Source organism: Pollachius pollachius, assembly GCF_949987615.1.
Source record: "Pollachius pollachius genome assembly, chromosome: 5".
NCBI lineage: Eukaryota > Metazoa > Chordata > Actinopteri > Gadiformes > Gadidae > Pollachius > Pollachius pollachius.
In genome coordinates, this window is record NC_136938.1 from 16,584,713 (window position 1) to 16,599,626 (window position 14,914).

Consider the following 14,914-nt stretch of genomic DNA (forward strand, 5'->3'; position numbering starts at 1 on the left):
CGTGCATGTGCAAATACAGTGAACACTACAGTTTTAGGATAGAAGACAATGAATGAACACCTGAAAAGATCTTAACTTCAATATGATTTATGTTGGTGTACATGTGTGCATGTGGTTGTGTATGTGTGTGGGTGCATGCACGCACCACATGCAAGCATGTGCACAGTTGGTCATGTGGATTATTTGCCTTGCGTTAAGGGAAGGCCAGTGCTGCCATATGCTTCTCATTACGACCCAGTCCCTCCGGCAGCAGAAACAACAGCCCTCTGAACCAGTCGGTGAAAGACAGGGGGAGACCGTAGACAGTAGATTCACAGCACCAAAGGCCAAATGTCCTAGATATAATTAAGATATATTATTTTTCTATTATTAAAACCCATTCCCTCCCTCCCTCCTTGCCATCCATCTGTCTGTTCTTCCCTCTCTCTTCTCTGTTTGTCGGGGCTCTCAGACTTCCGTGTGAGCTACTGCTTCACTAAGTTCGAGAACGGACGCTGCATGGCCCCAAGGTCCCTCAACACCACCAAAGAGCACTGCTGCTGCACATCCACGATTGGCCAGGGATGGGGGGACCCCTGTGAGATCTGCCCCAGCAAGGACGAGGGTGGGTTGAGCTGCCAGTCACATGCCAGTAGCTATGTATTCTGATTTGATCAACTAGAAACAGTTGAAGGCAAATTTGTGTCGAAAGCAATTTTGCAATATAAAATATTCTTTCTCTGACGCCAGAACAAATGGAATTGAATGGAAAAAATCCTATTTTGTACACATATGTATTGCCCCCTACAGCTTGGTAGTGGTATTGGTTTTGAAACATGGACATGCTGATCCCCTTGCAAACACAAACACATGCACAAGTAGTTCCAGGACATTAGGTAGGTACTTTATGGGCAAAGTGTGGTAAAGGGGGTGTTTTTGTATTGATTGTGTTGGATCTTTGTGTGATTTTGTGTTCCAGAGGCCTTCACCAATCTATGTCAGTTCTCTGGCTACAGACGAGGGATTGATGACAATCCAATTGGTTGGTCTGCCCATTTGTCTTTGTGTCTGTCTGTCTATCTGTCTGAATGTGTGTATGTCTGTCCATCTAGGTATATAAGAAAGGTTTTCTTTATAAAGCATACTTTTTAAAAACAATTACGCTGTGAAACATTTTTCAATAGTAATTTGAATGTACCCGTTTTAAGCAACAAAATTAATTGAAATCAAAATGATTCAACGTTACACCAAAATGTATAATCAAGTGTGTTGGTGTGTCTTTCTGCTTCCTAACTGTAGATATTGATGAGTGCATCTACGAACAATGCGATAATGGCCAGTGTATCAACACAGACGGCTCGTTCCGCTGTGAATGTCCCATGGGATACCGGCTGGGCACCACTGGAGTAACCTGTGAAGGCCAGTTCACACCCTCCCTCTCTTGCTCTTTCTCTCTCCCTCTCTCTGTCTCTTTCTTTCTCCCTCTCTCTGTCTCATCCCCCTTCTCTATCGCTTTCTTTCTCTCTTTGTCTGTCTCTCTATGTATCTCTGTTCCTCTCTCGCCCTTAGCTCAACTAATCTAAACTCAAGTGTTTATTGTGCCTTTCTTCAACACACACAGACACCGATGAGTGTGACATCGGCAACCCTTGTGGCAACGGCACGTGCACCAACGTGATTGGAGGGTTTGAGTGTGCATGTGACAACGGCTTTGAACCTGGCCCGATGATGACCTGCGAAGGTAGGGAGAACTTTCAGCCAACACGCCTCAACACTGAACAATAGGGAGAACTTTCAGCCAACACGCCTCAACACTGAACAAGCATCATTTAATAAAACGTTTACAGCAGTACAGCAATAACAACGATTGTCGCCTGTCGCCTCCCATGCAGACATCAACGAGTGTTCCCAGAATCCCTTGCTGTGTGCCTTCCGCTGCGTCAACGTGGTGGGCTCTTACGAGTGTAAATGTCCCACGGGCTACGTGTTGCGAGACGACAAGAGGATGTGCAAAGGTACTACAGCCAGTCGCTCCAGAGATGTGTTGTTTTAAGGGAAGGCAGAGACCGGCTCCTTATATGAATTGACGTAACGTCCGTGCGTCAGTTGCAAGTCCCATGCGGGGACCTTGCAACCGAGACAAGACGCCCTTGTCTTGACGAGATGTAAAACCCTCTCCTGACACCGTCACCGGCTGTGTGGCTGTTTACACCACAGCCCTCCACAGATACAAGGGGTGTCATGGGGACGGTTGTGATTTGGAGGGAACCTTAGAGAGCTGCGTGGGGGGGGGGGGGGGTGATGAGGCAATGGTGAGTCAGGCACTCTATACTAGCATGGCTGTTTAGACTACACTTGGAACAGACCAACGTCCCTCTCAGCATGTGTACCGTGTAACTCCCTGTGGGAGTGGGTCAGGGGAGATAAGGCTGTTCCAGAGTGTGTGTGTTCCTGTGTGTGAGAGTGAAGGCATGTACTTAACATGTTGTCCCTGTGTTCCAGACCAGAACGAGTGTGAAGACGGCCTGGACGACTGCGCCAGCAACGGCATGACTTGCAAGAACCTCATCGGAACGTTCATGTGCATCTGTTCCCCGGGATACGCGCGGAAACCCAATGGAGAGGGCTGCATCGGTGAGATAGCACGCTGCAGTCAAGGTTCACAAACTACATGTATCATTCAGGGAAGTCCAATGCTTGAACCGCCTGTCTTTTTATAGTGAGTTTGAGAGCTTGGCTTTCCTCACAAAAGCCCCATTAAGATGTTGCAGACAATATTAAGTGCAATAATAAACAAAACTTCTCCAAACAGAATTGTTAGGGATGCTTGATAAACACTGGAAACATTTGTTTGCATCTCTTTGACGTGCATAAAACCTGACATACATAAAGTAACAGAATTGTTATGCTAACGAAATTCCGAACAGCGCCATATTTTTTGACAGTTTTTATCTTAAGTTCTTTATGTTTGTGTGTTTGTGCGTGTGTGTGCATGTGGGTCCGTTTGTGTGTGTGTGTGTGTGAGTGTGTGTGCATGCATGAGTGTGTGTGTGTGTGTATGTGCGTGTGTGTGTGTTGTGGTTATGTCCATGTTCCAGATCTGAACGAGTGTGGCAAACCAGGCACCTGTAAGAATGGCCGTTGTGAGAACACCATTGGAAGCTTCCGTTGTAGATGTGACCAAGGATTCGAAGCCAACCCGACCCAGACGGAGTGCATAGGTCTGTCTCCCATATCTTATTTCACATATCCTATTTTCCCTTCTACACAGACACTGTAGAACATAGGTGGATTCTATTTGAATAGAATGGATTAAATTCAAATGTGTTAAAAACAAATCCCATGGTGACCAATTCAATTCAAAGTAGACACATTCACATCAACTTGTGATGACATGATCAACATGAATAGGCCATGAATAGTGTTATTATGCAAACCATTTCTCTCAAGGAGCCCATCTAAGTAAAGACGAGAATGTTCTTTAGCCACGACGCTAGCAACTGTTAAGGGGCAACTCTTCCATAGTCCTGCTCCGAGCCTTCTTGGGAAAGTACTCTGATTTCCTTTGTCCCTACAAACGCTGAGAGAATTTAGCTGAGGAACCGGGGTGGGTCGTTGCAAAGACAGCGGTGAGGACAAAGCTGTAGGTCTTATCTGTGCAAGGCCTGGCTCTTCACAGGCGCTGCACATCCCCTCCGCGTTGAGTTCGGGAGGGTTTGCGTTGCCTGGTGGGAACTCAGTTGCACAGGAAGAGAATGGGGTTGATAGGTTGTCCTGCATCCTTCCTGTCACACTGGCCCACCCACATGAACCGGGAAGCTTCTGGTCTGTCTGTCTGTCCGTCTGTCTGTACTTATTTGCCTGTCTATCTGTATTGTCTTGTCTGTCTGTCTGACTAAACATTTGGGAGCCATGTGCAGTCAGGATGTGGGAGGATTTGTCAAAATAAACCTTGCTCTAAAGTCTGCTCTTTGATTTAGAGTTTCACCTTTGTTTGTATTTAAGTTTTTTTTGTTTTAGTCTTTAAATATGTCTGTGGCAAAATTTCGACACATGTGGAATTCTGTTGACCGGATATGTTTTGTTTACTTCTAAAAAGAGGTTTGTGTTAACCCTAACGACACACACACACACACACACACACACACACACACACACACACACACACACACACACACACACACACACACACACACACACACACACACACACACACACACACACAGCTAATGGCCATCTCATCCGGTGCCTACCCTGTGCTCTCTAGATAACCGCGAGGGTTTCTGCTTCACCGAGGTCCTGACCACACTGTGTCAGATGACGTCCAGCAACAGAAACATGGTGACCAAGTCCGAGTGCTGCTGCGATGGGGGCCGGGGCTGGGGAACAGGCTGCGAGCTCTGCCCCCTGCCCGGGACCACCCAGTACAAGAAGATGTGTCCCCTGGGCCCAGGTTACACCACAGATGGCAGAGGTACCAAGTGAAAGGGAAACTTAAATGCTATGGAAAAATAAAAAAAAATGAAAGTATGCAAATAGTGTGTATATATATGGGTAATCGATGTATATACATATAATTATTTGTTTTGCATCTTTCTATTAACATTCAACCTCTGTGTATACATTTAATTTAAATGGTGCCTTTAAAGTATACTATAACTACATCAGGAGAAGCCATGCCAAATGTCATTATACCTGAGTATCATGACCAGCATTCTTCCATTATATATATATATATATATATATATATATATATATATATATATATATATATATATATACATACACAGAGCCTTCACAAAAAACAATTATACCTGAAAATTATTATTTTTAAAGCAACCAATTTAACCCAACAACTCATCTCCCTGGAGAAGAAGAGATCTGGTTTCTGTGCCAAAATCTAACAACAGCCATTGTCCTGTTCCTCCCAGACATAGACGAGTGTCGCGTGATGGGGAACCTGTGCAAGAACGGCCAGTGCATCAACATGCTGGGCTCCTATAGCTGCGTCTGCAAGGCGGGCTACACCACGGATATCACAAGCACGCTGTGTGTGGGTGAGGACTCACATTCTACGCTTATCTCCAGCTTCTTCTCCATCAGCTGTGACCCTCCCCACACATCCCTCAGTCCTACTGTCTAGGAAAGAATTGAAAAACTACCTGGAGGGAGTAGCTCCCACTCCCCATCGAAAAAACAAAGGAGAAGCAGGGAAAAAATGCAGTCCGTCTGTCTCATCTTTCTCCCTTTATGGAATGTCTGGCCTTGAGATCAAACTGTCTCATATTCTCGCTGACACATTCTCCCTCTATGTGTGTCTCTCTCGCTTTTGCTTTCCATTTCTCTGTCCTTCAAACTCCCTCTCTCTCTCTTTCTGTCTATGTCTCCCTCTCTCTCTGTCTCTCCCTCTCTCTGTATCTCCCTATAGACGTGGATGAGTGCATCCAGGCGCCCAAGCCTTGTAACTTCATCTGCAAGAATTCAGAAGGAGGCTATCTCTGCTCCTGCCCACGCGGATACATCCTTCAGGAGGACGGGAAGAGCTGCAAAGGTGAGCGATACACACACACACACACACACAGGCACACACACACACACACACACAGGCACAGAAACACACACACACACAGACACACACGGGCACACAAACACACACACACACACACACACACACACACACACACACACACACACACACACAGACACACATGCAGGTGTTTGTCTATGTGTGTATCTTGGGTGTCAATGGTTCCTCCTCACTTGACAGTGCACATCTGTGCCCATTTGTTAGGCTTGTTTTGGAGTCTAAACAAGCGTGCTCTTCTCCTCTCCGTTGACTTCGCCAGCCTTGACTCCCAGTTTCCAGTGTCTGCTTCCTCAACAGTTCATTTGTAGTTCACGGACTTGATAGAGAATTAATATACATGCTGGGGGTGGGGGAGAGGGACAACTTGTGAAAGCAATATCCAAACATCCCCCTCAAAACGACAACTATATTAAACTCCTTGACCTCTATTCCTGTTGGGTGATTTTGGGGTTATTTTACATGTACCATATGTCTAATTCTGATTCTGCTCGCCTCTCAGATCTGGATGAGTGCTCAAGCAAACAGCACAACTGTCAGTTCCTGTGCGTCAACACAATTGGAGGGTTCACCTGCAAATGTCCTCCAGGATTCACACAGCATCACACAGCCTGTATAGGTAACTCAAAATGCCCTTTTCTCACAAAGTTTTATATTGAATTCTTTGTGTATTCTATATCTTCAAACTCACTTACGCCTTCTGGCTCTCAGAAGGCGCCCATTTTCTACCTCGTACTTTCTTACTTTCCTTTCGAACAAACGCAACAGCATTTAGATAACTCATAGCATATCTCGTCCCAGCTTGTAAAAGACCCTTCAAGCACCTCAGTCTAAAGCCCCCTAACCCTCTCAGAGAGTTAATAGACACAGACTGATATCACACTGATCTCATTAGGCCCCAATGGGTTTGAGTCATGGGAGCCTAGCAATGACTTGTTGTGGAGCACTGCAGTGGGTTGTCATGGTGACCTCTTCCTTTTTTTATGCCTCTCGCTCTCTTACTCTCTCTCCGTAGACCACAAGGCAGCCTCCATGTCCAAAGCCTTATGTCCCCTCTTTAGAGCTAATCCCACACCACCTCAAAGTCTTGCAGAAGCTGTGTTTAAAGGTTATATTGAAGAGTGATTATGTGCTCAGGGCAAGGCTTTTAGCCATGCTTGGTTGTTTCACAGTTTGGGGATTGATTAGCATATTAAACCTTTACCGAGTGATATAACCTCACTTGATGTGACACAGCCAAGCTGTGTCACACATTTTCCAAATGCACCAAAAGTGTGGACACGCAGTGTGGCGCAACCTTCTCTCTTAGGCCTATTAAGCGGTTGTAGGATTTAAGAGTACTAACTTCTGCATTGCATTGTTCCTTGTATAGACAATAACGAGTGTGCCTCGGACCCTAATCTGTGCGGAAGCAATGGCGTCTGCCAGAACAGTCCAGGAAGTTACAATTGTGATTGTCAACGTGGATTTTCATTGGACCCTGCCGGACAAACGTGTGAAGGTCGGTGACTAATAGAAACCTCCTTACCTCCCTCCCTACCACCCAACGCCCCGCCTCCTCCCTTACTCTCCCAAAAAGCCCCCTCTTACGCACACATTATTGTATGTTTGTACATCATTGCACTTATAAATAGTTACAAATAGGGGCGGCAGTAGCTCAGGAGGTAGAGTGGGTTGGCTGGTAACCGCAAAGTTGCTAGTTCAATCCCCGGCTCCGAGGTGTCGAGGTGTCCCTGAGCAAGGCACCTTACCCAAACTGTCGCCTTTGCATAAAGCGCTTTGGGTGGCCACTGGTTACAGAAAAAGCGCTATATAAATGCAGTCCATTTACTTAGCATCGTGCAGCATCTTATCCTAACTATCCTTATTGTATAGGGGGAATGGGTTAACCTAGCAATTATAAGTGCTTGGTACTTATAATGCATACTGTACAGACTCCAGTACTGTACTTATTGTCAGTCGCTTTGGATAAAAGCATCTGCTAAATGGCCTAAATGTATATGCAGACCACCCTCTTCTTTAGTAAATGTGTTTCAGTTTAATTCTCATTGTGTGCGTGTGTGTTTATTTGTGCCCCGGACAGATACGGATGAGTGCGATGACAACCACAGGTGTCAACATGGCTGTCAGAACCTGGTGGGTGGTTACAGGTGTAGCTGCCCTCAGGGATACCTTCAGCACTACCAGTGGAACCAGTGTGTTGGTGAGACACGATTCAATCCATCAACATTCAATATTATACTGGGTCACATTCAGGGCCGGTGCTGGCCGTTTCGGTGCCTTCACGCAAGCGCTGGGGGGGGGGTGAAGCCTCTTTAAATATATTAGGTAAAAACATTTGCCGAAATTGAGTGATAGGTTATACAATTAAGAAAAAAAAAACGGTGGGCCTCTTCATAACTAATTTATATATTTTTGTAATTCAATAATGTAATATATATATATATTTTTTACAAACCTTAATTTTTGGTGCCCCCCCCCCCAGGTACTTGGTGCCCTACGCACTCTGCGTATAGGGAGCGGTGGGCCTGGTCACATTGAGCTGTTATACTGTAAACTCTTAATTTCATTCTATTGTTGTACACAAAACCAATGCCCATCACAGTTGTATATAAATAGTGTGCGATTTAGATTTTGGCCTTTCATTCCCACTGCATTAATCCTTCTTCCATATTCTCATTCCAGACTTCCTAGTATTGTTTTATGTTCTTTCAGCAGGATGACCTTTTGACTTACTTCCTGTTTATTTCCTGTGACCCAGATGAGAATGAATGTCAAAACAGCCAGATCTGTGGGGGGGCGTCGTGCCACAACACACTGGGGAGCTTCCGCTGCATGTGCCCCACCGGCTTCAACTACCAGCAGAACAGCGGAGGCTGCTCCGATGTCAACGAGTGCTCCTCCAGCCAAAACCCCTGCAACTATGGCTGCTCCAACACGGACGGTGGCTACCTCTGTGGCTGCCCATCTGGATACTTCCGGGCAGGCCAAGGGTATGTGGGCTAGGATCAGTGCTTGGCTGAGCATGGCTGTGACGGTGGTAGGGGTGTATAATCACCACATGGTATCTGTGTGTGTGCGTGTGTGTGTGTGTGTGTGCGTGTGCGTGTGCGTGTGTGTGTGTGTGTTTGCATTGCAGGCACTGCGTGACTGGTGCGGGCTTCGACGGCAGCTCTGACACCGGTGTCAGTATTGGACAAGCTGGAGTTGGAGATGGGGGTGGAGCGAAAGACGAGAACGCTCTCTCTCATGAGGCCTGCTATGAATGTAAGATCAATGGCTATCCCAAGAAGGGACGCAGTCGACGCAGTACCAACTATACCCAGGAGGGGGAGCCACACCTCAGTCACCAACAGGTTGGTTCGACCCATTCCCAAGTGACATTGATTTACTTTTTACTATTTACTTTTTGCTATGTTTTGCTTCTGCTTACAAGTTTGTTTGTTTACGAGTTTGTATATACGGTACATCTTAATCACAGTATCAGTCTCAAAATGGCTTTAAAGAGTATTCACTTTATTCTTCCTTTGCCAAATAAAAGCAGGAGGTGAGGAGGTGGTCAGCATGGCCAGCCTGGACATCGAGGACACCCTCCTGTTCAACCTGAACATCAGTGACCTGAGCGGCGGTGTCCCTATCCTTGAGTTCACGCCAGCCCTGTCCACCCTCAATGACCACGTCCGCTACACCATCGACTATGGCAACCAGGAGGGCTACTTTAAGATCCACCAGGCACAGGGCGTGAGCTACCTCCACCTGGCCAAGAGGAAGAAGGCACTGCCTCCCGGGGCGTATGAGCTCCAGATCAGCAGCGCGCCGCTGTACCGCAAGAAGGAGCTGGCCGAGCTGGAAGACAGACACGATAAGGATTACCTCACGGGACAGCTGGGCGACACGCTGAGGATGAGGGTGCAGATCGTCCTCCATTAACCGCCACGGGACAGAGACAGGGGCAGAGGCTGCCACGCTGCGACTGTTGATCCAGGCTCAGACGTTCTCCAAGGAAAACAAAAGAAAGGCCCCAAGCTAAAGCATCTGTGGCTGCTGGAGGAACCACCGAGTCTGGGTCAGCGGTGTGGGGGAGAGGGCAGCTCCTTCCTTGCTCCAACCTGGAGGAAGGCTTGACACCAAAGAGACAAGGATTGAGGTTTTGTAGGGTGGAAGGGGCGGGTGGGGGGATGGGGACGAAATAGTTTGATTCCCAAAGACGATTCTACATATCATAGATATACAATCGCCCACGTTTGTTTTTTTTTGTTTTAAAACGACTGGCTGATCTTGTCCGTATGTCATGATCCTCAGATGAAGAACATATTGTCCTGACAAACAACTTCAGCTGTGTGCAAAAAAGTGCTCTAGCGAATGTGAGGGGTGGGGGGTGGGGGGGGTTGTGCAGAGGGGAGAGGTGGCAAGAGCTTTTCTATGTTGTATATGATATGTGGAATCGGGCACCAGTTTGAAAGGGCACTTGAACTGTAGAAGGCTTTACATAGCTCGTCTTTGGTGGAAGAATTGGAAGTAATTAATTTGCAGTGAATTCCTTTCCTCTATTAAACGAAAAAAAAGCATGAACATCTGACTTTCTTATACATTTGAATGAAAATAAGTACAACTAACCGGAAGTTGTTGGCTGAGGAAAGGAACTTACTGTAGACTATTGAAATGGACCCATGTCTGAGCTTGAATGATGTCTTCTGCATATTTAAACTAAGCTTATTCCATTTTTCCTACTGACTAGAATAATTCATATTTACTGGTGCTAGCAAAACAATTACAGACTTCTGAAATGCACTGTACTATTCAGTAGTCACAATAATTCCATTCCATCGGCCGCTTCTTCAGATTTCAAGTCTTCGCTACAAAAACAGTTAGCTTCATACCCTGTGTGCTCTTCTTTATACTACATGTAAATTATGTGTGTTTATACTGTAATAATCAATGCCACCTTTAATCTATGAAGCATTTGTAAACTATAGGAATCCTCGCAACGTTGAAGGGGTTTGTAATGGTGCTTATAATGACCAACTACTTTGTTAACTGTGTATACATACAAATCTGTGCACACATACCACATTGTGATGACGCCAAACGTGGGCCTTCATGATTATGCACTGAGGCCTTCATGGCCACACATTCTCTCACAAGTACAATCAGTGCCGCATCGTCTTGGACCAGCCTTAAGACACCCGTCTGTGTTCTCCGCTCACGTCAGTGAGGGTTTTCGTCCGAAATTCACAATAAACTTACATATTTTTGGTGTATATGTCACCACTGCTATGCTTTATTTGAATTATTGAGGCTATTTACCATTTTTTCTTAGTAGCAAAATGTCTGATGCTTTTTCCAATATATTCAGCTACATATTTAGGGAGTGGCAGGGACATGGGGAACAAATTATACCCTGCATCATCCCCTGCAATCAAGAGAAAGGTTCAACATAAAATGAAAACTTAACACCAGAACAGATACAAGCAATTATAGCAACCTATTAATGTCAAGTTAGACTTTATGGTACACTGAATTATTTATTTCCCTATAGTGCCCCCATGTGGTGAAATAACCGGTAAAAAACATTTTCTTCATTAGTGTCTGGGAGATTATCATTAGAGAAGTACAAATAAAACAAGGACTCCAAATTAATGCACAAGAGATATATTGTTAAGAAAAAAAAACATACCAATGAAAACAAATAATGTAAAACAAATATTTAAGTTACATAACTCAACCCATTCATAATTTTGTACTTTATACATGTTCATTTCAGTTGGCTCCAGTTGACCCAAAGCCCCCAGTTCCACGTTCTGTCTTGTCGAGGGTCTGAAAAACAAAACCCAAACTTCAAAAATATTCTACAATTAACAATGAAGGAAACAATTTCTATCAAAGATTTAAAAAGATATGTAAAAATGCATCAGTTGCATTTCTGAGAGCTGAGGTGTTTTTGAGTTGTACCTCCTGCATCACTAGCTCTGGGTAGCAGATCTTCTCACAGATCAGCTGAGCTATCCGGTCACCCTTCTTCACTGCAGGGGGAAGGAGACAAAAGCAGTGTTTCCAAGAGTTTCCGGTGTAGTATTTAATAGAGTACACAATATTTCATACACATTTCAAACAAAGGAAATGATCTCCGAAGAGCTTTCACATAATTAAGGCACAGCCAATTAGAGTAGTCCAGGTATCTAGCCAGAACATGAAACCCATGACGTGGGAGTTATTAAACCTGATGATTCAAGGAGGTAGGCAACTAGAACATACCCACAAAGGGAGTCTTGGCGAAGTTGAAGAGCACAACTCCGACATTTCCTCTATAATCCTCATCGACAACTCCAGCTAAAAGAAAAGCAAAGCACACATGTTAAAAGCAAGGGATTACACCACAGCTCTAATTAGTACTTATTCAGCATTCATGGTATCACCGAACATAAGTTATCAACTCACCACCAACATCAATGAAGTTCTTTACTGCCAGTCCAGATCTGGGTGCTATAGGACATTATTGTGTTAGTATAATATATCAAATTAATCAATAAAACAGTGAAAATGAACAGTGTTCATTTTTTAAGGATGTGCATGACACTCACCTACTCTACCATAGTAGCCGTGAGGAATCGCAACCTGTAAGTCCGTACGCACCAGGGCCTTGTCCATCGGTTCAATGGTGTACTCGTAAGCACTGCATGATAGGAAAAATAAAGATGTTGATCCAATTTGACTTGTGAAAACTAGAAATCTAGAAGTAAGATATTACCATTTCATGAACAAGGTGAACAAACCTGTAAAGGTCGTAGCCTGCAGCTCTGGGAGAACCCCTCGTTGGTGTCGTTGCCAGCTCAGAGAGTTTAGCGAATTTAAGGACGAGTCGGTCATCTTCAGAGTGCGTTTCAGTCTTTGTCCTCTTCAATGGAGAGACATCTGAAGCATTTGTTAAATCAAGCGAAGGCATGTTATTAAAGAGAAAAGTCAAAAGTATGCAGCTTGTAGTTATTCGTTTTAGACGTGGCTGCCGCTCATCAAGCTTGTGGAAACTAATAGTGATTTCAAACTCGCGGGCTTAAAGTGGCGCGATTGAATTGGGCGCTAGACTGGGTAGCCCCGCCCATTCTGCCGCCGATTTGAGTTCACCCTGCAAAGGGGACTGGACTCTGGAGACATGGACCTATGGAGAAGAGCAATCCATTTCTTTCTAGTTTCGATGCGTTTTTGCGGGAGCCAATCACCAAGCTGGCTTTTTCCGACTGGCGCGCTATTGGCTGGTTTAACACAATGACGACAGGGTTAGGGTTAGGGTTATGTACTGCTGCTTTCAAAACGGTCGGAGTTTCGGACCTTAAGCTCGGAGGAAACACTCTGTTGGGTCGGAGTTTACGCTCGAAGTTTCGTACGTAAGCTACCCGTGTCCTCCGAGATCACGCCACAACAATGGCTGCCAATTTCATTAATAGACTAAAGTGAACTTGCAGCAAGCACTAGGAGGTGAATTTAAGGCCCATTCTAACATTTGCATTACGATACATTGTAGCTTACAATTATAAACAGCACCTAATAAATTCTCGCTCATGGTCAACCATCGCAAGCATAGCAAAGTCCTAAGAACTGATTAATCTGATTAAGCAAGGAAGCGCATAGCCTATGAGGTTCTGAGGGGCGTTTCCTGAACACTCTTATTTCGGAAGAAGAGAAGGTTTAGGTAAAGACACGTAAGAGCTTCCGAATCTCCGAGCTGCTTTGAAGGCGGCATTTGACTGAGTTTGGTCTCAAAATAGCCAGGCTAGTGCCTGGCTATTACACACACACTGGCACTCATGTCACGTAAGGTTTATTCATTTTATGGAAATACTGAGTGTGGTTACAGTACAAATAAAAATGATACATGCATAGATAGATCGCAACCAATAATGCTTCGTCACTAGGACAAACCCTTCTTTTTCGGGCAACGCCTCCCGCGAGATTATGTCAAAAATGTCTTCTTTGTTTACCACTTTGGTTCAACCATTGTATCGTTATCCCATTGCATTAGCAACAAGCCAAACTACGTTGAATAGTGAAACATGTTTCATTTGTTTGTTATAATGGCATCACAAAAAACAGCAAGAGCGTTAAAAGAAAACTAAACCGTTGTACGATTCGGAAAGGAATCCTCAAAGGCATGCCATCAAGATTTTGAACTGTACCTTTGTCTTGGGTCGACATATTACATTTCCTTTGCAAAGAATATGGGGCAGTTGGCCACAACGAATGACCCAGTAGTTGCTGCACCAATCTTCGGCGAACCGTTTGAATCATTTTTCTAGGTTTATCTAAGCTTGTCGGTAGTTCGACACGAGCTGCACGTCTCCTTTTCCTCCTGCAGGGGCCACTGCGCCCTCACTGCGCCCTATATATATATATATATATATATATATATATATATATATATATATATATATATATATATATATATATATATATATACACATATATATATATATATTCTGGCTAAATATATATATATATATATATATATATATATATATATATATATATATATATATATATATATATATATATATATATATATATATGTTACATGAATGTGTTGGATTATTATTATTTGTCCTACAAATACTAGGCCATTCATTGTATGTCCATCTGTGGAATCCCTACTACATAAGGCCCATCTAATAATCTGAAATCATAAATACAAAAATAAAAAGACAATATTTTAATTATTCTTTCAATGAAATGATCACATTTAATAAGACGATAGGACATATAATTCTGAATCAAAAATATACAGACAATTAAGCAATTTCCATTAACCCAAAGGAGTATGTTACTAGGCTATAGGCAAAAAATGAATAGCCTACCCTTTGTAATATTTAGACATTCATATGAAATAGATAAGCGGCTTTATAATACAGCAACACACTATGCATGTCAAACAATAACAAAAGTGCATACTTTTGTATGGCCCTAATGACAGAAATCAGCATATACCCAACACCTGTGAGTTTACAATAGTCCTTCTTTACTATCAAAAATACTAAACATGTATTGATATACTCTATATTAATGCTTTTATTTTACAGTTATAAAATGTTTTGATAGCAGTGACCTGCCATTTTGCCAACCAACAACATGCCAAGGTGTGGTGGAATTGTACATACGACTGTTTTATTGTATTGTGGCCTCGCTAGGGGAAAAAGCATTACCAACTCTAGATTTTTATTTGCCTACTTTGTAAGCATTGAAACCTATTCCATGCATTCAGATAGCCGACCACTCCAGAGATTAACATCACTAAAGTCGTGTTGTAAATGTTTCTGCATTTTGAGTCTGTTCCGGCACAAGTTCCCTTAAAATAAAACACCA

At 43.8% G+C, this 14,914-nt stretch overlaps 2 protein-coding genes across 3 annotated transcripts in view; one reads left to right on the plus strand and one right to left on the minus strand.

Annotated features, from left to right (window-relative positions):
* The window catches only part of fbn1 (fibrillin 1), a 62,295-nt gene extending 52,384 nt beyond the window's left edge, over positions 1 to 9,911 (plus strand). The window contains exons 51-66 of the mRNA XM_079736786.1: positions 452 to 604; positions 959 to 1,021; positions 1,279 to 1,398; positions 1,601 to 1,720; positions 1,872 to 1,994; positions 2,482 to 2,613; positions 3,078 to 3,200; positions 4,247 to 4,453; positions 4,911 to 5,036; positions 5,408 to 5,530; positions 6,066 to 6,182; positions 6,936 to 7,064; positions 7,647 to 7,766; positions 8,325 to 8,556; positions 8,703 to 8,919; positions 9,116 to 9,911. Coding sequence (XP_079592912.1) covers positions 452 to 604; positions 959 to 1,021; positions 1,279 to 1,398; positions 1,601 to 1,720; positions 1,872 to 1,994; positions 2,482 to 2,613; positions 3,078 to 3,200; positions 4,247 to 4,453; positions 4,911 to 5,036; positions 5,408 to 5,530; positions 6,066 to 6,182; positions 6,936 to 7,064; positions 7,647 to 7,766; positions 8,325 to 8,556; positions 8,703 to 8,919; positions 9,116 to 9,493 — 2,483 coding nt within the window. The 3' untranslated portion in view covers positions 9,494 to 9,911. The remainder of the gene's footprint in view (positions 1 to 451; positions 605 to 958; positions 1,022 to 1,278; positions 1,399 to 1,600; positions 1,721 to 1,871; positions 1,995 to 2,481; positions 2,614 to 3,077; positions 3,201 to 4,246; positions 4,454 to 4,910; positions 5,037 to 5,407; positions 5,531 to 6,065; positions 6,183 to 6,935; positions 7,065 to 7,646; positions 7,767 to 8,324; positions 8,557 to 8,702; positions 8,920 to 9,115) is intronic.
* Positions 9,912 to 10,829: 918 nt separating this feature from the next.
* dut (deoxyuridine triphosphatase) lies at positions 10,830 to 13,846 on the minus strand (the record flags this gene model as incomplete). Of its 2 annotated transcripts, XM_079736398.1 has the most annotated exons (7): positions 10,830 to 11,380; positions 11,516 to 11,586; positions 11,819 to 11,893; positions 12,002 to 12,046; positions 12,145 to 12,236; positions 12,337 to 12,475; positions 13,735 to 13,846. In XM_079736398.1, the coding sequence occupies 7 exons, from the start codon at positions 13,844 to 13,846 to the stop codon at positions 11,324 to 11,326; spliced, it is 591 nt and encodes a 196-aa protein (XP_079592524.1). In that variant the 3' UTR covers positions 10,830 to 11,323. The 2 variants fall into 2 exon arrangements, with proteins under 2 accessions (XP_079592524.1, XP_079592525.1); XM_079736399.1 differs by lacking the exon at positions 13,735 to 13,846 and having other exon boundaries at positions 12,337 to 12,591.
* Positions 13,847 to 14,914: the final 1,068 nt, after the last annotated feature.